At 42.0% G+C, this 23,697-nt stretch overlaps 1 protein-coding gene across 2 annotated transcripts in view; it reads right to left on the bottom strand.

Moving 5' to 3' along the window:
* The window catches only part of AMOT (angiomotin), a 65,162-nt gene that overhangs the window by 17,977 nt on the left and 23,488 nt on the right, over positions 1 to 23,697 (bottom strand). For both annotated transcript variants that reach the window (XM_074914990.1, XM_074914989.1), the window contains exons 2-7: positions 20,731 to 20,897; positions 18,382 to 19,300; positions 11,305 to 11,758; positions 9,318 to 9,462; positions 7,837 to 7,929; positions 5,029 to 5,174 (exon numbers count right to left, since the gene is read on the bottom strand). In XM_074914990.1, coding sequence (XP_074771091.1) covers positions 5,029 to 5,174; positions 7,837 to 7,929; positions 9,318 to 9,462; positions 11,305 to 11,758; positions 18,382 to 19,253 — 1,710 coding nt within the window. In that variant the 5' untranslated portion in view covers positions 19,254 to 19,300; positions 20,731 to 20,897. The remainder of the gene's footprint in view (positions 1 to 5,028; positions 5,175 to 7,836; positions 7,930 to 9,317; positions 9,463 to 11,304; positions 11,759 to 18,381; positions 19,301 to 20,730; positions 20,898 to 23,697) is intronic.

Genomic DNA, 23,697 nt, shown 5'->3' on the forward strand with positions numbered 1-23,697 from the left:
CCATGAATGATAAGCCGTCCAAAAAGTGTACCCTTTAAAAGCAACTCTGTCCTGAAAGGAGTAGTTATGCAGCTCTGAGAGTCTAACAATTTAAGTGAGACAAAGCTGTGGAGACTAGGAATATCTTTTTATAGACCCAGAGAAGTGGCTGGAAAAAACAGACAAGCCTTCAACCACACAAACTCTCCTTTGGGTCTCTTCCTTACAAGCCAGAGCTCTGTTCTGAAAGTGTCTCAGACACAGCATATAAAGTACAATAGATGTCACTGGGAAATGAACGTTTCCACATTTCCCCACAGACAGAACCCTCAGTGTTATCAGAAATAATGCACTATTTCTCTCCACAATAGCTGAATAGGAAATGAATATAGTATCTTAGCTCTGATATCTGGTTTATGTTGAATTCTGATGGCTGAAAGATCTTATAGCTTCTAAATACAAGCCACTTTTAGAAAAGATATTTCATTCAAACTTATTGCTTTCCCCCAACCCCAAACTTGCACCCATTAGAGAGGATGTCTGGCTACTCCCTCCATTGCAAGGTGAGTACATGAGGATGGCAAAAAGTAGATATTTATATCTTCTTCGTGGTAGTGAGTATTTTTCAAAGCTGTCTCCTTAAACCACTCATTAAAACAGAGGCTTGTAAAGTGGTGGAGCAAAGGAGTACAAGTTACACTACTATTAAAAAAACCACAAACTTTTTTTAAGATGAAGTCTGGTCTTCCATGGTATGAATTAACCAGGGTAAGCAGAAATGACCAAGTTCAATAAAAGTTCTAGAAATTACTTTTTAAAAACAAAAGTTTAAAAAGTAGCAATTGTACCCTCTACACCCAGCAGTTGTGGTTAGATAAAGTATTCAGCATCAAACTCCCTCCTGCAATATTACAAGCCTGGTAAGGACTCACCATAAGCCAGCATTTACCCAGAGTCTCAATCTGGTCCTTTCTGTAAACCCAGCAATTCTGCCTTTGGCCTAGAGCAAAGCGAAGTTTAACCATCTGCTCTGTTTGCTGAAGGCTCTCAAGGTGTACACTAACAGATGTTGGTTAAGTCATGGCAACGTGACTATTTTAAAAGCTCGCGCATACAGGCCATCTGTGACCATCTACCAGATACAAACCTGCTGCACGCTGCAGCCATTCAAATGTTTACATCAAAATTGAGACCATCATGGCAATCCATGCTCCAAAATGAGAATTTTTCATTGCTTTAGCTCTGAATATTATTATCACTAACCATTTCTGACCATGATACATGTTTTTAAGTCACGCATCTTACCTCAAATATATTCAATTTATCTCAAATTTATTGCATGTAATGAAAAGAATCTGAAGTTTAGATTTTAAAAAACACAGACTAATACTTCACTAGAAACAATTTTAATAAACTGCTGACTTATGCATAACTGTGGAACATCTACTATAGGGAAGAACAAAAATGATGAAGTGAAAATAGGGGTTAATAACTGGGTATCTTTATGTGGAGAAGTAGTAACGTTTAAATATTATATATAAAACATACACATACTTAGCAAGTCTGTTTGTAGACATATTTAAATTTGTTTGAAGTACTCATGATCACTCACCCTTTTTAGCACTTTGCAGAAATAAACACACTATCGAAAACTTTAATGGCAGCTTGTTCTAAATTTGAAGAGTCATTTCACCTCTGCTAACAGACCAGGCAAAGTATTCTATGAATGTCTACTTTTGCTTCCAACTTCTTCACACTATACTTTAGTATCTCCAAGAACATCCCTTTCTCCATCACACTTAGCATCCCTTTACCTCTTCATTCCCTCTAACTCAGATGCTAAAATTCAGTATATATGAAAGCTCTCAAAGCTCCATAGGAGTAGACAAATATCTACATTTTACAGATGGGTGGTTTTGTCCAAACTGGTAATTCAGTCAAAGGATTTTAAAAGGAATCTGGAAGTTCCAATTCCAGTGTAACATTTAAACTCAGAGATAATGATATATGGCTTATAACTCTCATTAGAATGGAAATATTCTTTTTATAAAGGATATGGTGAATATAAGACAGGGTAACTCTGCTTGGTAGGAAGTCAAAACAGAAGGAGAAAAAAAAAAAAGCTAAAAATTTACATTATAGGATGCAATAACTGAAATACAGCCCCCTCAAGCCCTGAGCCAGAGCGTCTGCCAAATCTTAGCGTAAGAAACTCCACCCTCTTCTGCAGGACTAGTTTGGAAACTCCTGACAATTACAGAGACTAGTAACTCAGATAAAGCTGGCAGGAATAAATTAAGTAATTGACAAATTGTTCATATATCTTTGTCACTAAATGTCACTAACTTGGGCTGACATTTACAGTCCCTTCTAAATGGTGCCCTGAGCACTGAACAGCTTGCTGGGCTCTTTCGGAAAAGTTACCAAACAGCTTGAGGATTTGAAAAGTTCCCATAATTTAATACTAATGAGGGAAATTCTTTATAATCCTAAGTGTTTTATTAAAATGTTATTTGGGAAACCTGCAAAAGTGACTCTTTACTCCTTCTGTTTCCCCTTATTCCCCCTCACCTCTAGGAAAAAACAGCATTAATTCCTGCTCCCTCACTGAGACACTTCCATATTTATCTACAACAGGAAGGGTGGCAGTTCCTGTGCACTCTGGGATTCGAGCAAAGGTTGGATGCAAATGACCACAAGCCCTCATGCTGGGTATTTGACTGTAAATCAGCATATGTGTGCTTTTTAAGCTATCATGCAATCCAGCCCAGAGTTACTTACCTATTTTACTATTTTACCTAGGCAGAAATACTTTGCAATGGCACCGAACAGAAGTCTTCTAGTAAAATAAGAGAGATCTTTTGAAAAGAAAACATACAATTACGCCTAAAGGCTTCAACTTCAATGTGAGGGAGCCAATATTAGAGCCTACACAGAGGTTCAACCCAACCAAGTGCTGTGTGTGCTGCCCTAGTTGATCACAGCACCTCTATACACATTGACTCCAAGCATCTAAATAGTTCCAGGGAAGCCACAAGGATGTCCTGTGTACTTAGTCACACATCAGACTTTTAGTGATGCTGAAATCTGAATGAAAGCCAAAGAGCTCCAATACATTGCAGGATCAAATGACAGAAGAGTTTTAGAGCCAAAGAGAACCATGCCATGTTTAAATCACCCTATAATCTAACGCTCTCTGTTCCCCTGATCAACAAAGGTGCAAGTCAGCCTTGCCAGGAGATGCTGCAATTTTCATGAAATCAACAGACTTGTCAACTGTGTGCAAAGCTGAACGTGGTCAGTAATATTTAAACATTCCTCTGACTCTGTTTTTTTATTATTGTAATTTGTATTGCACAGAACCTGGTTCCCCAGTGATGGACCACAGCCTGGCAATGCTAAGTGCCATACTTAGGGAAAGCTCCCTGCCCTCAAAGCTCACAGCCTGAGTCTGGGACTGGAGACAACAAGCGGAAACAGGCACACAGGGGAGGCCAAGCAGACAGCCTCTGGGTTAGCATGAACAGCAGCAGGCTCTGCAGCCTCGCCCCTGTCAACCATGCTGTGAGCATCACAGCAAGGGATGTTTCAAAGCAGCCTTGCCAGTGTTTGCAGTGAAGGTGAGGGCAGTCTGTGAGAAAGCACAGAAGTGCTTTTTCGGGGTGGGAAGGAAGGGGTGGTTGGAAATTGAGAAAGACAACAGTAGAAGACATTCTCTCAGCAAGAAGGGGAGAAGAGAAACAGGGTTGGGTAATCCATGAGGGGCCTGGAAAGCAAAGAGGAACTGCCTGTATTTGACAAGGTGGAGAAAGGAAAGTGAGGTGAAGCACTGAGGAGAAAAGCTGATAAGGTATGATGGCGGGTAACCCTGCAACAACACCCTGAGTGAGCAGAGCAGATCCAGGAGGGGAAAGACTGAGAGAGGGCTTCCATGAAGCTGAAGACGTTAGAAGAAGGGTACTGCAAGGTTCAAAACTTAAGGACACTAGGGAAATCCGGGGAAGGGCTACTGAGGCAAATAGAGAGCTTAGAGAAGAACAAGCTAAAATGAAGTCAATGACTACATCTGTAGCTGGGAGAGGAGGAAGGCAGGCAAGACAAGATAGGAGGTTGCTCACTTTGTATAGGATCATTCTTCCTCTCCTGGCACAATGGGATCCTGAACGGAAAGAGAAGTAGAAGCAGACAAGGGGAGGGTTTGAGGAAAGTCTCTGAAGACAGCACAATGCAGGTGGATATAGCCACAGTGCTCAACTGAGGGAGATGGTGAGTGCTAGCCAGAAGGAACATGGCAGAATTGAAGGAGGAGAGTACAAATGTGTAGTGGAGGAAGTGTGCTTGTTCATGACATTTCCTCCAGAGGCTCTCTATGGAGGAAGAGTAGGAGTAAAGGAAGCAGAGACTGAGAGTGGGAAATGGAGACTTTGAGAGGAAAGGAGTAGGCGGGAGGAAAGAGGACAGCCACTATGACGCAGAAGGGCAGCGAGGTGACAACCATGTGTGAGTGGCAGGGACAAGGCTACAAAAGAAACTGCTGTGAAAACTGCCCAGCTAAGCAGCTCAAATGCATTATCCCCTCTTGGGAGGAAAGGGAGAGAAAACAACCAAGGTCATGCCCAGCTTATTACGAATGCTGGGCACATACAGCGATCTGTACAGTGCACCGTGATAACCTGGTGTAAGTGGAACACCTGGCAAGGGGACAAGCTGCATTCATTTGATATTAGTTAGAAGTCCATCCAGATCTGAATTTCTGCCAAGTTCAGGAGGTTGCCAGGGCTGGGATTTCAGTTCCAGCCCACTTTTATCAGTTGAAACAAAAAGAAAACGAAACATGACTGCTTAGATGAAAGCACTTCCAAGGAAATACAGACTTGTGGCTTATCTGTGCACAGTTCAGTCATTTAGCTCACCAACACAAAGCTAAGCCGTTACAAAAAGCTTTGAAGCAAGCAGATTTCCTTATAATTTGCACAAGACAAAATCATTCCCACAGTTACAGTCACTGGAACCCAAGCTACCCTAATTTCTTTCTCCCAGCATCCTTACCTCCTCCTCCAGTTTCACCACCTTGGCCTGAGCATTGTTCAAGGCCTGGTCTCGGATCTCAATGTGTCTTCGTTGGTCCTCGTTAGTGGAGCGTGCAGCAGCTAGTTCTATTTCCAGTTTCTCTTTTTCCCGCTGTGTTTCCTTGTCTATCAAAACAAAGTGAGGGAGTTATCAATGGATAGTACTCATCTCTATCTGGCTTTCAGGAGTCTTCCACTCCAGAGGTGAAGGGAAGATTGTACTGGAACTCCTCAAAAGAGAGAATGCAAATCTAATGCTAAGGGGAAAAAAAGCACATGGTTTTCAAGGAAGAGAAGGACTGGTAACCCTGAAAAACAAGCATGGTACCTTCAAGTAACAATGTGCCACAAGGCTAGTGAGAGGGAATAGAAGGTTCATCACTCAGTACAGTTAGGTAATTTGCTCTGATTATACAGATGGTTAGTGAAACTTGTTACCTCTTTACCTCTGAGCTTTCAGCAGTAGAAAACAAACTGAGTAATTTTAATATCCCAGGCTGGGGAGAAGAGATGGCAGACTTCTGTGCCTGAAAAACTTGTGCTCCTCTTTTTCACACTGACCCCACAAACAGGAAGACTGTTCTGCCTGGGGCCGCTGTCTTCCTTCTCAAAGTAACACCCAGTTGTCCCACTTTGCTGGCAGTATCATCAGAGGAGTCAGAAAACAAGTGAGTAGTGAGACTCCTCAGTCTTCCTGTACTGCCCTTAAAAATGACACCCTGGGCCAGAACTGCGGCACATATATCTGTTCTTTCACTTCTCAGAGTAGACCTGCAATTCAAGAAAGTCTTTTGCCCAGCACCGAGGGTCCGTGTCTGATGCTTCAAAGCCACCCCAAGCACAGCAGCCAGTCCTTTGCTGCTGCTCTCCAGAAAGAGCTGGATCTAGTGGGAGCAGCTATGCTGTGTGTTTAAGGAACAGGGCAACTGCCTTCATAAAAAAATAAATAGGATAAAATAATTGGGGACTGGAGAAATTATCACACAGGGGTGTAAAGCAAAGCCACAACACAGAGATGATGTCCTCTGTATATGTTGTCATTCCCAGCTCAAGCCAACCAGCTACAATGATAACATTAACACACTTGCTGGATACATAACCACAGAATACCCCCTGGAGTGATCTACACCCAGCACTGATGACACCAGAGAAACTGCATTCCAGAAACCAATATCCCACGACAAAGGAATGAGGACAAGGAGTGGAAGGCCTGAAAAACAGGAACTAGATCCTGGGTGTTAAGACAGACTGCATATGGAGTACACAGGCCCGTTTGTACAAGCATGTGCATAACTATATTTACAGGACCACAATTATTCCATTTCTTATGCCAGCAGAGAGCCAGGAGCAAAGCTTTAGCAACACAGAGTAGCTAGATTCCTTCTGCTGGGGAATCAACGCAGCCCACACAGAGGTTGCAAAACAAACCTGTCCACCAACAGCATCCAGAACTCTGCAGAGCAAACCCGAGTTAGCCTGTGACATGAGACACATGGACAAAGGCTAATGTCACCACCTGTCTATTCTTTTCCCCACCTCTCTCATCCCAGTATTTCTTCTCCACCCAGGAAATGAGTTGCTAACAGTATCAGCACACTAAAATGTATTGCAGGGAACAGGCAGAGATGAGACAGGGTGGCATCATGCCAGCAGGTATCAATCAGTGCCAGCAGTCTGTTTGTTAATCTGTAAGTGCCTGCAGCAAGGCTTTTGGAGGTTTTGTTCCAGACTTTTCCCCAAATGACTACTGCTCTCTCTACAAGTACCTACAGCGCCTCTAGAAATGCTGGGACCAATGGGAAATGGAGCACTACTGTTTCCATGTGCATCCAAAAGGAGAAACTGAATGTGAGGCCTCACAGTTTTGACCTTCCCACCTCTCTGGGTAAGCCTGTGAACCTCGAAGTCCACCCAACCAGTCTGAATGCGAGACTAAACTCACAGACTTTCCACTACCACCAAGAGTTTTGAATTCACACCCTGACAGCCATCTGCTTGCAACATAAGCCGCAAGGAATAAGCTAAAGACAACACAAGAGAAGGATACCAGCATTTGTCAGAGTAGAAGCAGTGCGTGTTACACCACAGAAAAATCTCTATTTTGCAATTTTATTGCATTACCTTTTTATATAACAATTGGAGAAAAGTGAGCATTGTCAGAAGGGTGGAGTACACTATGAGATGAGAGAAAAGTTGGCTCACCACCGTCAGCCTCAAGACATTTCAGTACAAAGAAAAAGCAGCATTTCACATCCGTCATTTTGGTTTGCCATGTGATAAATCCATTGCTGTGGACAGAATTCGTGATCCTTACCCAGCCCAGCATACTACAGGCAGTGTTCATCCCCTTTATTTTTGCTGAACTGCATAGGGTAGTGGCAAATTAGAGGGGAAAGAGGTAGGAGACCTACCAGGTTTCAGTCCCACTGGCCTTAACTCATGCCAGGACTCGACGGCCATGAAACATTTAATTCCAAAGCTTTCAGGGGACAAAACAGGCGGACAAAATATCCTGTACATTATGGAGTAAACACTAATTTCAAAGCTTAACTGCAAACTACATCTACTCCAAAATCTCTTATAAATGCCATCAGATGGACTTTACATACTGACAGAAAAGGAATTCTTGAAATCCTCCGTTCTCCACTGCCAGGTTTGGACTGTCACTGCCCTGATTTCTGTCCCGGTAGAAAACTGACAGATCTGAGCTATGCTAATCTGCTGCATCGTTATCCTGCCCAGGATGACTGGAGCATTTCTACGGACCCATAATGATTGTGTAACTCACTCTGTGCAAAGAGTTGAGAGATGGTTTTCCGATTGTCTTCAGACCCCTCAAATTCCTTCTCCGCAAGCTGCTTGTTGGCTGTCTCCATACGTTCTGCAAAATTTTTCAATGAAAGTAATATTAAATAATTTAAAACTTTTAAGCATGAAGTCACATCTGCTCAGGACATTTCTAATGTAAGTTAGGGGAAAGGATCTCCTAATTCTACACTGCCAAAAGCAAAAGCCTATCAAAAGCTGGCACTCACTTTTGAAATGTTTCTAATTATGTCCTTGAGAAAATATTCTCAATGAGACAAAGCAGGTTAAGTTCTAAAGAAATTACTTTAAGCAATTGTAACAGGGAAGAAGTTTATTTTTTCAATTTTTAAAAATGTTAATAACCTTATTTTTTTCCACCCAAATAAATCTCACTGTGCAATTAAAAGATTCCCTTATAATTCTCCACTAAATCTTAGTAGTTGGAAGATTAAATCACTGTTGTCCAATTACCTGACTTTAGGGAAAAGTGTAAAACCCTAAGGACAGTCTAACAGTTCTGCTGCTGCAGGCTGTTAGAAATCAGTCTATGAAAATAAGAAAGAAATGTTTATGCTGTGTTTTATTATGAATAAGATTATTTAATGCAGGCCTTTGTGTACTGTCCTTCTCGATAGCACTGGCCACTGTATGGCCTTACTTCTTGGATGCAAAACAATTTCTGGGACCATAGCCTTAGTAAGAAACTAGGGCAGTGAGAGCAGATGACATGTAGGACAATCAGAAGGCTTTCATAACAAAATTAAACTTACAGTTTAAAAGACTGTCTACCTTTAAACATCTCAGACTGCAGATGTTTTTCACCTTTCAAATTAATGCTTAAACTTTTACCCATATTAAGGTCAAATACCATTCAACATCACTCCCCACTGCCAGGCATCATACTGCCTCAGCCTCTTAGCAAGAACCAGACACTAACAACATCTCACTTTGGAAAAGGAAGGGAGATCCAAAAAGCCAGATGCCTACACTGATAAGGAATGACAGGACCTTCAGGAAGAACAGGCAATCTGCAGTTTGTATGTCAGTGCAAAAGGGTCACTGGACAGGAAATAAAGTGAACATGCCTGGTGTGGGATTAGGCAGTCAGCAAAACGTCTTTCCATTTGTATAAACTGAACAAATTGTACAAATTGTGTCTAGGATATAAGACGAGAGAATTCCAGGCTTGCATCTGGTTTATGGTATTTGGCTTATCACATGTTTCTTGTCAATGAGAAACAGACTGGAAATGAGAGACTACAGCACTCTCCTAGACCTGTCTTTTCCATAGTACGAGCAAGCGCTTGAAATCTCAGACTACTGAATATACCAGACTATCCTGTCATATTCTAGTTGTGTCAACAGACACAGTGAATTCTGCAGCAAAACACTGTCCTGGCCAAGTAAGTACAACAATAAAAAAAAAGAAATATTGAAGATCAGAAGTTTTACTTCATTCACCTCTTAGGTCCCTGTTGAAATCATGAAGCCTACGAATTTCTCCTTCCAGTTTGTTTCTCATGGCCTTTTCCAGGGCATCCCGCTTAGAGGATGATTTCTCCAGGTTTTTGTACGCCTCTGAAACTTGCTGAATTTCTGTTTCCAGCTGCAGTGGAAGTGAAAACAAGCACTTACTATTTTATCACTAACAGTTCTTTTCATTCAGTCTCAGAAAGGAGATTACTTTCTCTCAAGTTTTCTTTACTGAAAGAAACCTACATGAAGTAAAATGACAAGTCTCAAGTTTGTGATGGATCCTTCTGTATAAAGAGTATCAATGGCTAAAAATAAGATCTGGACTCTCCTTCCAGGCTCTAATTCTGTTTCCCCAATATGATCAGAGCATAGGTATAGCAAATTGAAGAAATGCAAATGTAAATTTTTTATTTATTTTTTTTTAAGACTGGGGCAGTTTGGCACTACTGTTAGTTTGGGTAAAAAGTACTTATATGAATAGCTAATGTGGTATCAAGTTGGGTAAGTAAAATAAAACAAGAAAGGCAGACAAAACTATGCTAAAAAAATGCTAACCACAGATCTTGCATTGCTGACAAATTCTGCAGATCTGTAATTGTTATGGTCCAAAAGTTCATAATAAAACCTCTGGATGGTCTACGTTTACACTTCTAAAACTTAGTTGTGCTTTTAAATATTCAATTTACTAAATGGAGGGAGAGAAACATTTGCAGTAAAATATGTTTTAGCCTTCCTTCTAGCCTTCAGTGTAAAGCTTTCTGATCACCCAGACCAGAGGGATTTGCTTCTAACTCTTCTTAATAGTCTTGGTTTGCCCTGCTATGGAAGTATGGATCCACACAATAGCAAACCCCATCAGCACTGTCTACAGCAAGTGACCAACGGGGGGGTGGAGGGAAGCGCATTTTTATCTTCCTTTCATTATCAGGAAGCTGTCAAACATTTCTCTAAAGCATTTCCTGGCCAGGAACCTTCCAAAAAAAATACAGCAAAATGAACATATGTCCCTGGAAAGAGGTAACACAGGGAATAATGAGTGTGAAAAGTCACACTGGTCACCTGAACTCAAACAAATGTTTTAAGCAGCCACACATTTTTACAGCCCTGGAGACTGCTCAGTGCAAAGAGCACAGCAAGGCCCACAAAGTCCTAAACTGCAAGTAGCATCAGCCTTTTCACAGCTGCAAGGCAAAAGCAAAGCTGACCAGCTGCACAGCTTTAAACCACTGGTCATCAAGAAGTCATTACTATGAGGCTGCAGTGAAAATACCTCTACGCATGCACATTAATGATAGGTCTCACTAGGATTTTTTTTTTTTTAAAAAACGTTTTAGCATCACTTAGTCTGCTTGTTTCATAAAGCCAAAGGTGGCAAATAGCTCGATCCCAAACAAGATATTAAGTTTCCATGGAAGTTGTGTAGTACTGAGAGAGTGAGAAACGAAGTGCTAGTTTCAGTCCTGCAGTCCAAATGTCTTCAGTGTAGCCACAGCAGCAGCACTTGCCTTGCACGCTGTCCTGCCAACCAGTTTTGTAGCTATGTCCTCTGCTACCTCCTCGAGTGACTATGGTCTCATGTCATTCCAAAGAGGCCCTTCCTGCAGTCTCTAAAGTCTTTCAGGCTGATCGGAAAATGAAACCTGCTGCTATCCTGGACATAAGAATACTCGATTTAATTTAAACAAGCAAGCCATGCACTCAGCCTCTTCAAGACAGCTGATGAGGATGCTCTTTTGATCATGGTCAATAAACCGTTAGAATAAAACTGAAGGCGCTGATTCTGTCTTCTGATGAAGTTAAGCTGCTGCCCAAAGAGACAGGATACAGACTAATCAATCTCCATATAAAAGACTCTAAAGTAGATGATCAATCCCTTAAGCAAGAAATCTAACAGTTGCAGGTTAGATGATTCAATTATGATTCAATTATGATACTAGACACAGGAGAGTGCCTGATATCCAAAAACACCCACCTTCTGCAGTCGGGCTACCTTCTCATAACATCCATCCAGCTCCTGTCGTAGAGACCGGTTCTCTTCTGACAGGATTTCCACCATCTGCTGGGCCCTGGAAACTATGGCAAAAGGATCTACTGGCATCTGCTGATATGGGGAAGGTATCTGCTGAGCTCGAGACATTACTGAATAGGAATCCCCTTGCTGCTGCTGAGGGCCTAGGAAGGGCTGGCATAGTCGGTACAAATCTCCCTGATGGACTTGGTTTGACAAGAATGGCTGCTGGGTCCGTGGCAGAATGCCAGGATCTCCCTGGCTTGGAGTCAGGGGTTGCTGATGCTGGGAAGGGGACAGCCTGGATGATGGCGGAGACTGAAGCAAAGTCAAAGATCCCAGGGATGTCAAGGAAGAAGTTGGGCTGTGGTGGTGAGGTGGTCTCTGTTGTAACTGCAGCTGCACATCTGGGTTCTGCCTGGAAAACAGAGAGCAGAAGCTCCATCAAAGTCATGCAGAAGACGGTGTACAAGCCCAATGACAAGGCGTGGGATGACCTGTGTAGCTCCTATGCACAGGTATTCCCCCACAGAAGACTCATAAATGGGGTTTTCCTAATTTTTGTAAGTTTGTTTTTAAAAAATGCTTCAAAATCAAATCATTATCAGAAAATACAGTGCAAGTACATGAAGGTCTTTCCTCTTGAGTCTATTTTGCACAGAAACACCAAGAGAAACTACTCCATCAACAACTACTGACCAAAATTATTTTTATAACTTCAGAATAAGAGTCTAGAATCTCTGATATTCTCATGAAAGTCTCAATTAGAGATATACTATAGCCATATCATGCAGCACCCATTTTTCATTGTCTTATCTTTTAAAAGAAAGGCCGATAAGGTGCTTTAGCATGTTATACAGTAATGGAGTTGCATTGGGAAAGCAAATGCTTTAAGAAACAAATAATTTAAAGTACAAATTCTACAGCAGTGCATCAGATTGAGCAGAGGATACTGTTACAATATTTAATCTGTGGCTGAAGGTGTTCTCTGTCTTTGTATGGTCTTCCATACTCTGTGGGTAAGTATGGTCTCCACACTTTGTGGATAAAATGGCTAAACTGAGGATTGTTGAGAATGGGCTTTTTTGTTCTGTCCTGAAATGTGCCATCTCTCATGGAGAAAACAATGAATTTTCTTCTGCAATTCAGGATACGGAGTTAAAGGGACTGGCTAAGCTCTATGCTAGTATGCCAGCACCACTGACTGGAGCTTTCTGAAATATCAACCAACAAGCTGCAGCCTGGTCAAATGAGATGGTTAAAAGATCTGAAAACCAAGAATCATAAGCAGCCTTTTGATTCAGAACCACCTTCAATCCTATGCAATAGGTATGTTTACTGATCCTAACAATAACCTCTATAGGATATCAAACACAGATCTAGCCATCTTTAACATGCCTGAGTCTATCACAGAACTAACTCCAAGCTACACCAGCTCACATTTCCCAGGTGCTGGAGATCCCCAGCTCGACTTCTGTTGCATTAGCCAAGCAAGAAATCTCTCTTAGAAGATTGTGTGGATTTATCGTGCTTGGATGACCTCAGGAGGCAGGTTTCGCTTCCTCCTCCAAAGGCATTCAACCTTTAATTTCTCTGGATTTTCTTTATTCTAACAGTTGAAGTCATTCCCTCTCCATGCTGCAGCCAGAATCCTAAGCACAGACCTCAGCCCAGTGCAGACCCAGTCTGGCAGTCCAACATGTTCTGAAATACTCCTGTTTTTCTGATAAAATTTCCCACCCTTTAGGATGCAGTTCAACCCTGCAGCTGGAAAAGCACATACTGTTGTTCCATTTGGCCATAGGTCTACTGAATGCCCCCATGGTTGTCTGTGTTCACAGGAAGGACCCTACATGCTTTCTCTGCTGAGTGCAGTAGGGGTACAGAGAGCCTGCAGCACAGCTCTCCTACCACACCAGGAGCATGCCAAGTGACAACAGCAAGTGTGAAGCTGAACTGGGAACTAAAGGGTTACACAACGGGCTTCTCAGCCAAAGTGCAAGCAGTGAGCATCATCCTTCCTGTTCTCTGTAGAAAGAACACATCAACTCCTCATACCGGTCCAAAGAGGAAACGTCTGCATTACTCACATCTGGCTGGCAGCACATGTAGGAGTTCGTACATTCTCTGCTCAGCACAGGGTTCGCTATTTCAATATCATGCATCTTATGTCTCATTTTCCCTGCTTTCCAGCAAAGAAGGTGCAGAGAAACCTCCAAGCTGATGCTCAAACTCCTTAATGGGGAAACAAATCTAGCCTTTGTCACTTAGGAAAAAACAATTACTGCTCTAGTTACTGTTTCTCGCTTTATCACACTCAGGCGACTGTGGTCGCTGCCAGCAACATCATTTCAGGAGCTGTGCTTCCCCAGAAATGATCATATGCAGCATGAGGATCTCAGGGGTCATGCAGAAGAGAGATGTGCAATTAATTTCCTCAGGAATGTTCAGATTAGTAGCAGCAGTTTGGTTCTTCCCCTCCTGGGAGGTCAGCTCTACTTGCATTTATTTCATTACCTTTATTTGCCAGTTCTCTTAATGAAGAATGAGGCAAAATCATCACATGCCATGATCAAGGTCGTCTGGTTTGTCTCAGGTGGTTTCCAGCTCTTTTCTTAGCTCACCTAGTTATGTGCAGAGTTAAAATTTTGCCTGTTCAGAAACCACTTGTCTCCTTGAGCTTTTACCTTGAGCTCCTTGAGCTTTACCTAACATCACACACCTCTGTTTTGATGTTATAATCAATTAAGGAATAACCTTGCTGTGACATTTAATCTATGATAACCTACAGAGGTTAGATAAAAACAGACACGTTGCCAGTTTGCCTCACAGACGCAGAACACCTTTCCAATTCTGAACCTACAAAATAGTCTCTTCCGGTCTGAACACAACCTGAAGAACTTACTTGGAAAGACTGATTCTGTTGATCTCAGGGTGTTAATATTATAAGCCTGATGAGGACTATTTAGATGCCAATGCTAACAATCTGAGCTATTTGACTAAAAGCATCTCATTATTCTGCCATCAGAGACACATGGGCAGAACCTTGCCACTTCTGCAGGACCTGAGCACTAATGAAATAAAGACAAAGATGGTCAAAGGAAAACAACAGCAGCAGCTAAATGCTGAAGGAGACAGTCTTTGTACTGACATGCCTGGTGATTACTTTTTTTTTAAACCTATTGTAAAGAACAACTCTAGGAAATCATGGCTGAGTATTTCTAAACAAGATACATTTCCAAGATTTCCAGCATCTTGGCACTCACTTCCAAAGCCTCTCATAATCTTGCAATTATACCAATCTTGCGGGCTCAAGCTTAAACATGAGATATGGGAGCCTTTCTATTGCATTACCAACAGCATTAGAGCTTCCAAAATCTCAGAGATGCATTTATATTCCCAGCAAAACAAGGTAACACAACTGGGATAATACATCCTACCTTTTAAAAAAATAATTTAAAAATCCTAGTAACCTCACAGTGACAACTAGACCTTTAAAGATCTTCTATCCAAACTTTTACATACACGTTCAAATAACTTTTTAGCATCCCCACTACTTTCAATTTTGTCTTAACAAATACTTATATAGAATGGTAGCAGGCTTCCTTCCATGAGAGAATCAGTCCTCAGGTAACCCTGCAGTAGTAATCAAAATTATATTTGAACTAACCACTTCATGCAAAAATGCAGAAAGACTCTCAAAATACATGGAAAACAAATTTACACAACCTCCTTCTATTTGCCTCTGTGTCATCGACCTGAAAACCCCAAACACAGGAAAAAACTCAGAGCAATAATGCCTGCAAGTGTTTAAGTTTGAAAGCATAACTTTTAAGGGCCACTTCATTTTGAAGACTGTATCACACAAGAATTTCTGCTTCCCTTACAGTCCCTGGCACGTATCGGAGAAACACACCACGTGGGCCAAGTACAAACCTGGATTTATGGTTCTGCAACTACAAGGGTCACGTTAGCTTTTAAGTCATGAAGACAGAGATACAGAGTAAGGGCAGCTCTGCAAGCAAACCTAGCCATCAGGAGTCCTGAGGCTGCCAGGATTGCAAACATCAAGTCACGCAGAAGATCTGCGGGTAGAGCAACAAAGTGGGGAGGGCAGAAGAATGCAGAGATCAGAAAAGGTCTCTGGCTCGTTAAAATTTTTTCTGCCTTCCCAGCTTCTCCTGCCTGTTTCATGTTCAAGAAGCTACAGTTCCTCTCTCTTCCACAGCCCTCCTGCACAAACCGGGAAACACTGACTGCAGGAGGGAGCAGACTCCACTTGATTGAGCTGAAATCAAACAGATGCATTTTTGTCCTGCTTCCTAGTCATAACTGATTATCCCCCACTTTGATGCTGCTCAAGGGAATGCAGTGCACAGAAGTGATTTACTAATTATGGGACAAATTCTGCAGACCTCCTCCTCAAAAAGTTTCTGTGAAGTCAATGGGATTAATCACCACAGCAGGAGCTCAGTCGTTTGGGCTCTGAACAGAGGATGGCGCTTGAATTGGAGAGACAGCGAGCTTCCTCTGCACCCAAAACTCTATCAACACGAGCCCCTTCTCCCCCATCTCTCGCTGTTCTGCCACAGGAGACCTTGCAACCCCACAGGACACTGAGCCCAAGGCATCCATCTTTTCCTCTTAGACCTGAAGGTTTGTTTTCATCACCAGTGCTAAAGTGCAGCTGAGATATTAGAGAAAGAATACAATTTTGGAGCTCCACATACAGCCAGCCCTCTTACGAATTTTCTTTAAAATTTCCAAATAACTGCATGGATGCCTCCGGCATGCCTAGTATTTACATTAAACCAACACCATTACGAACATCTACGTGTTCCCAAACTTACACCGCCCAAGAGCAGGTGAGGTAAACTGTTTGCAGACTGGTTTAAACTTACCACACAGCCCATTCCTTTCCCAGACTTGGGAGGGTGAAGCATGAGAATGCTGTGAATTCCCCAATGTTTATCTTGCTCAACGAGTTTTATTTAACCGCATCGTTAGGTCACCCTCAAATTCCCCTGAACAATGAGGGGAAAAACCCGCAGAAAAGGGTGTGGCTTCACGAGCAGAAAGAAGGGGCTTTGTTTCCTTGACGCACAGTTCAAAAAATGCACACATTTACCAATCCAAATTAATCCTGATAAACACAGAGCTGCAGCACAGGAAAACTGGAGTCTCTGAAAGTACTTTATCACTCCAGTGAGGCTGCAAAGACACTCGTTAGCACTGCCTGGTGCGAGGCAAACGCATTCCCAAAAGTTATATGCCTTTAAAATCCTCACACTATTACCCAGCTGCACCTTTAGTAACACAGAAGGTTTCTTGTCTAAATGACAGTTTCTCTTAAAGTGTGTGGGAGAGGGAGGGGAACAGAGGACTCGCTCCCTTCCTTTGCTACGCTGCTCAGTAATTTATGGATTAGTCTTGCAATTGTTCTACTGCTACAGCATTTGCCTGCAAAGGAAACCTCTTCTCTGTGCAGCTATTTAGGTTAAAAAGTAACCTCATTAGGTTCCCAATGCTTTGAAGACAAATTTCAGTTGCTTCCCCTACTGGAAACCTTGCCAGCTGAACCTTTCTCCTCCCCCCCTTCCCCCCCTCCATGTTCTTTCAAAGCAGCCAGGATCCATCCAATACAGACAAAAATCACCCTGTCTAGAGGAGCTGACTGTTGGCGTGTTTTCAAATACCTCTCCCTTAAACAGCAAGCAGGCTACATCTCAGATTCACTATATATAATATTATGAGTATTTCTGATGCAGCATAACCATTAAGGATCTGTTTCCCTTTCTTGTATGCACAGAGATTTGAGGCCTTTTAATTTTCAAAAATATTTGCAACAAGCTTCTACAATCATTACCCCCCCTAAACCCTTTACTTCCCCTTTTCCTGGCCTCTTTATTATTTATTTAGCCAGATCAAAGGGCCTTTTCATCAGGCTTGTATGCTGCTGAAGTCATTTCAGATCACAAACAATGGTGGACAAACTCTGAAAATAGCTCCCCATAGGACTAGGAAGGTTCTGAGCAGATTCAAATTCCCCAAAGCTCAGACTCTGTTCCTAAATACAGACTGGTTTCTTCTTCATGTTCCCCTCAGAACACAATGCAATATGTGCAAACACAAATGCACAGAGACCTCACCATTTACTGATGTAGCAACACCCTCCTGTTGCTCTTTTGTGTTACCCCTTTAGCTTCAAAATGAGGCCAAAATCATTATACCAGATCCCACATGGTCTTGGACAGAGATGAGATGGTAAGGAAACAGGTAAAGTAAAGCCATATTTTTAGCCCACCTGAATAAAACTTCATCTTCACCCACATGGACATCAGTGTTTGGCTCAAGCCAAATCTAGCTCCTTATCTAGAGGAAACCAGAACAGGCTGAGATTTCAAATGATGCAAGGAAAATTAGCGACAGCTAAACAAGCAAGTCTGGGATGAGGCACAAAGCATGCTCCCTTTTCCACTCCTGCACTTTGGTCCACTGAAAATAAAATCTGAAAAACTCTAAAGGAAGCTCAGGTGATTTTTGTTACCTGCACCACTATTGCTTCATTCACATTCTCATTTCCTACATAGCATTTAGATGCAGTTTAAAACTAAAAAAAAAAATCTTTTGTCTGGGCAGATGTGATTAAAGCACAGCTTAAGTCTTGCAATAAGTAACAGCAAGTTTCTACAATGAATCACACCGTAACTTTGGCTTTTGTAGCAAACCTTTTGTAAGGCTTTGGAGCCTCAGCATTAAACTTCCCCACACCATAAAATCAGGCTGGTTTGTTTTGGGTTTTTTTTCGTTTGTCTTTTTTTTTTTTTTTTAAAAGAGTCAGGTCCTCTCTAGGTAAGCTACTGAAACAGGTCCAGTCCTTCCAGACACAGTCTGCAGCTGAACACAGTATGCCATCTCACATAATAAAGATGGGATCTTTGCTGAAAGAAAATCTGTCTCAGGAGTGAGAGCAATGGTCTGAGTTTTATACTGTCTTTCCTTATGTGGCTGTCATGGAGTTGGTTTTAAGATCTTGCTTACCTGACTGACCCATACTCAGGGGGATGTTGATACCTCATCATAGGCCCATCAGATCTTCCCTGCTGGCTCATGCGATGATCACTATAGAAATGTCCCGAGTCCTGAGGTTTGCAGTTCATAGATGGGGTGGACACATTTTTGTAAGGATATTCTGGAGGAGGACCCCGCTGCTCCATTCCTTTCATGTTGGGCTGGGAAGGGGGCTGCACTGAGTTCTTGTAGAACTCATTGGAGCCAGAATTTTTATATGGGTCGCTGGACTGCTGAGGAGAAAGCGGAGAGAGGGGGGAGAGCGGCGCACTCGTGACAGGTGCATGGGCCTTCACACCACTGGTGGCCAAGGACAGCTGCATCAGCCTCTCGCTCAAGGAGCGGACATGCCCTTGCTTGAGGTCCTTAAGTCCTTCATCCTGGTGGACCTTCCCTGGGCTCACTCGCTGAACCGTGGGCCGCCCTTCAGTCCTCATCTTTTGGTTGGTGACCCCTGTTACATAAAAGGCTGCCCCGACACTAGCATGCGGCTGGCCCCTGAAATACTGTGACTGGACTTTGGCTTCCTCATAGGTTGGGAGATCCTCGCTGTTCTGAAGCCGTGGGGAGAGCTGCTTCTCCATGATGCTGTTGTCCACCTGTATTTCCTGGCCCTGGGGCTCCTGACGGGCAGCATGAGTCACAAGCTGGTGGTCCTGGGAGCTCAGCCCTTCGTTCTGAGATGCTGGACTCCCAGTGCTGTTGAAAGGGGGGGCATTTCCTGTGGCTTGCTGGTGTAAGGCAAGAAGGTTACGGTTGTCATTTGGGTTTCCGTATCGGAGCTGCTCCTGCAGCAGGCGCTGTAAAACTGTCGTAGCTGCTTGCTCTTCTGAATTCCTCATCTCAAACTGTGGTGCCTTTTGGGTGGAATGTAAAAGCTGCCCTTGACCTAAGGAAAGGAGACACGGTTATTAGCCCCTGAGTGGATCAAGCAAGAGACATTTAAGAGCAATGGCTTGAAATAAAGAAAAAAGCAGGTTAGATTACCAAAGGTTCCCATAACAATGGGGGTCATTAAGGCCCTTGACCTAAGAAGGACTTGCATGCCAGGGGGCAAAGCCTCAAAAGGTGATGAAAGGTGACTTGCAAGTTTATAGGAATATCAATCGACTGCAAGCTGTAGGGATGCATGCCAAATAACCTCAGACAGCAAGGCTGTTTTCAGGCAGTAAGGCGACCTATAATTCACAGAATGATGGTAAAAATGCTTAAGACCTGTTTGCTTTACATGCAGGGCTACCAACAGTGAAATACACTTCCCATCTTCACAGGCAGACAAGGATTAAAGGGTGAAATCAGCAATTTGTTAGTTTTAAGGGGGAAAAAAAAACAGAGGCCCATTAAGATAGTATATGGTTCAAAGGAAGTAAAGAAATCTCTTAGCTTAGATCGTTTAAAGCAATTAATGAATACCTCATTAGCCAGCAAGATTTTAGAGTTATGAAATACCCAGAGTGAGATCAGCACCTAGTCTCCCTGATGCAGAAAACACTACATACTGGTGCAAGTGAGGACTCTGTAACTTCCTGCTATACAAAGGCAACCAAATCCTCACACATCTAAATATCATCAGCTGAATGCATGCAAATGAAAGATGAGGAAAAAGAGTTGTCTGATCTAAGGAACAGAAAAAGACCTCTGAGTGGCAGGAGAAAACACTGTGAACCAATGAGAGAAACACAGAGAGCCAATGTCAAGCACATCCTAAGTACAGATTAAGTCAGTGACCGATTACACTTTGCTCAGTCTCCCAGTGGAATCAGGAATTTGTCACAGGAACTCGAGCCCATTGGCCTTGCATGATTTGAAATATTCAAAATTAATGATACCTTTGAGACATTTGATTAGAAGCAGAGTTAGTTTTGAGCTAGAACAGTTTAGAATATAGAGTATGCTTTACTTGTTGGCTAAGCTGTGGCTCTGCCCTGACAGCAGATTGCATGTTGGTATTCTAGTACTTTATTTTGACACCTTTTTTCTAGATAACATTGTCCCTTAGCAAAAAGTAATTGGCTCCCAACAGTTTGCTCCCTGGCAGAACCAGGGATGGACTGCGGGAGACAGGAGACCTGAACATTCTGCTTTGTTCTGCGTCTCCACAACCACCCAGCTTTCTCCCTCAGGCCAGCCTACCACAGGAGTCTACCCTGTAACACAAGGCCCCGACACATCAGGCAGACAGAACCCTTCTGCAAGCATTAATGAAGAGAAAATTAAAATCCACCTCATTCCAGGCTGCCTCACCAAAGTAGGAATTCGGTCCTTGTTAACTGGCCAGGAACATGATTATTCTGAAATTCTATTTTAAGTGGTACATACCTATTTCCTTCACTTTGACTTCCTTGGTAAGGAGGAGCAGTTCTGCCACATGGAGGGGACACCCACAGCTTTCCTCCCGCAAGTCCAAAATCTCCACTCAGAGATGGCTTCAGTCTCCTCTTCAGTAGGCCAGATCACTTGATACTCTCCTCGCTTCCAAAATAATTCTGAGGAAACCATTGAAAACATCGTTTTAATCAGCAGATGAGACCCTAGAAATAATAAATTGTGGCCCATATTTTAGATTTTTCTTTTGTAGCTTCTTGTTTTCTCCCTGAGCCCAACAATTTTGATCCCTTTAGGATGCATGAACCCTCCATCCCTAGCAATCTACTCCAGCTGCTGCTTTAATCATGACAATTTCTGCTCCAAGATTAAATGTTGCCAAGTAATGCTCTGTCCCATCTGTGCCTCCAGTGATTAAAACCCGCTAATTCTTTAACTCCATTGTTTTATTTTTTGCTAAGAATGAAAGCTGCAGCACAGATGATGATACCCTGTGCTTACAGCTCATTTTCCAGTGGTGCCATATATTTCAAACTGTATCAGCAGAAATCCTTTGATTAAAGGTGATATAGTTAAATGCTTTATAAACTTCAACAAATTATGCCTCAGAAATGACTCTGAGAATAATCAGCATAGGGATATTATAAGCTTTATTTTATAGACTGGGAAAGCGAGAGCAAGAAAAGGACACTGACAAAGTATATGCCAGAAATATATTGCAGAGCACAGCTCTAATTCCCAAAACATTCTTTAATTATGTTACTTTTCTGTTTCAGAATATAAAGCACCAAAGAAACTTTAACCACTGAGGGGAGAATCAGAACATAGAAAAATGTGTATTTAGGTGTGTTATTCAAGAAGCAGTGAAATCTACTACTGAAGGTGTCCTAAAGAAAAAGGCAAACAACACGAAAGAAACGGAACATACTTGTGCACTCGGTGTGCTTATACTTTAAGGGCAGGGAACTGAAACAGAACTAGTGAAATTAAAAATATTCACTGAGATGTATAATTTAACTTAATTTTCTGGAATGTTGCAAAAAATAAAGTGAACAGATGTAGTGAAGGAATGCAGACGTGGATACTTCTGTCTCTGTCTTATTATGGCACACATCCACACCCAACAAAAATTATCTCAGATCTGCAAGTTAAATACTTGAGGTGTCAACAGCAATTTCAAGGCACATGAGCAATATCTAACTAGAGAACAACGCTGTGTTGTGTGGTATGGTACTTCAAGATGGTGGTTGAAAAAAACATCTAATGTCAAATTCTTAACTGGTGACTTAGCTCGAGAGGGATATATTGAAAACAGCTGCCAGCAAATATGCAGTAAAGAACCTTTAAACCAGGCATTAAGATAGCAGATAACTAGAGCAATTTCTAGCCTCTTTTCCCAGTGTTGCACAATACAAGTTAAAGATTCCTTGTCCCCCTCATACCAGTATCAGCACTGACTCCTCTCTTTTTTTAAAAAAACCAAAGTTGCCCTAAGCAACCCTTTTTATTAAAGCATAAAAAGGCTTTTATTATGCAATATGATGCTGCCTTTCCACCCAAAGATTTCTTTTGTCTCAACTGGAAAAATCTAAGGGGGGGGGTGTGTTTATTTTTTTAATAAAAGATACAACCCAGCTTGAGATTCTGCCTCTCTGCCTTAAAGATTTTCTCAACAGACAAATTCAATCTGTGCACATTTAACTCCTTCAAACATTCAAGGAAGTAATTCTGTATGCAACCATTTCACACACAGAGTTTCACTTCACAGCAATACAAGCTTATTCTGCTGATCCAATGAAGGGAGGGCACAGTTCACACTGAAAGTATTTGCTGGAACTGAATACTACTAATTTTAGTCTGGATGTAAACTAGGAATCAGCTTGGAAATCCAAAACAAAAGGTGGACTGAGATACAATATGAAGATAATTCTGGCCAATAAATCCACTTTCTTGAAATACCAACTGTTAGCATTAAGCCTATTTTTTCCAGCTTTATCCCATTACTTTTAATTAACAAAGAAAATCTTGTGCAACTAACTTGGGTGGCAGCATTCCTGGAATCTGCTTTCTGAGTGAGCTGGAAACTCATGGTAGAACCAGTGAGTTAACTTTTTTATGTAACGAAACACAAAAATGAACAGTACAATCGGTACTGAAGCCCATGTGTTATTTATTTGGACACCAAATTATATTTGTGTTAGCCTTTTCCAGCAATTTCAGTTTTCAGTGTGCCAAAGATGGAAATTAGTGAGGTGCACGGGAAAAGTTGTGATAGAACTGGAAAAAAATCAGAATAGGTTCTGTAGACATTTTAAACAGACATATTTGGGGCTTTAGCCTAAATCTATTACGATGAATATGGCTGAATTCAGACTACCAACAACTCCGCAAAACTGGAGTTGGCTTATGGATTGGATAGTGTACTCTTCATAACCACAAAGCTAGAAACACCTTGCTTTTCAAGTGAAAAATTCAGTTTCAGATCAATTCTGTTCCAAGTAACCACTGTGAGGTACATTTCCCAGGCTGAATCAAGTTCACAGTTTGCTCCTGGGCATCACAGCTTTATCATCTTACTACTTTATTCTAACTTCTCATCTGAAATTATTCATGGTAACTTTACATCTGTACGTTCTTGAGTGAAATATCAGTCTAGAACTGGTAAAACTAACACAGGAATTGCAAATAATGTTGCACCTAACCATGCTGAGATCAAGAATGGGCATGAAAAGGGAGGTAGAATAGGTACACTTTAAGGAAAAAAGACCCATGTTTGCAGGGCATTGTGTAAAAACTCAGTAGCTGAGGCTTCTGTCTTAAACATCAGGTAGTTATGCACAAGAATCTTGCCAGTCCCTTGTGAGGAAGAAAGATTAATGAAGAATTTAAAATTATAATACTGCCAGGCCGTAAGGAACCAAAGCAGTACATTTCTGTATAGCGTGCAAATATTTTTCAGCA

The sequence above is a fragment of the Athene noctua genome, chromosome 11, assembly GCF_965140245.1.
Source record: "Athene noctua chromosome 11, bAthNoc1.hap1.1, whole genome shotgun sequence".
NCBI classification, from domain to species: Eukaryota; Metazoa; Chordata; class Aves; order Strigiformes; family Strigidae; genus Athene; species Athene noctua.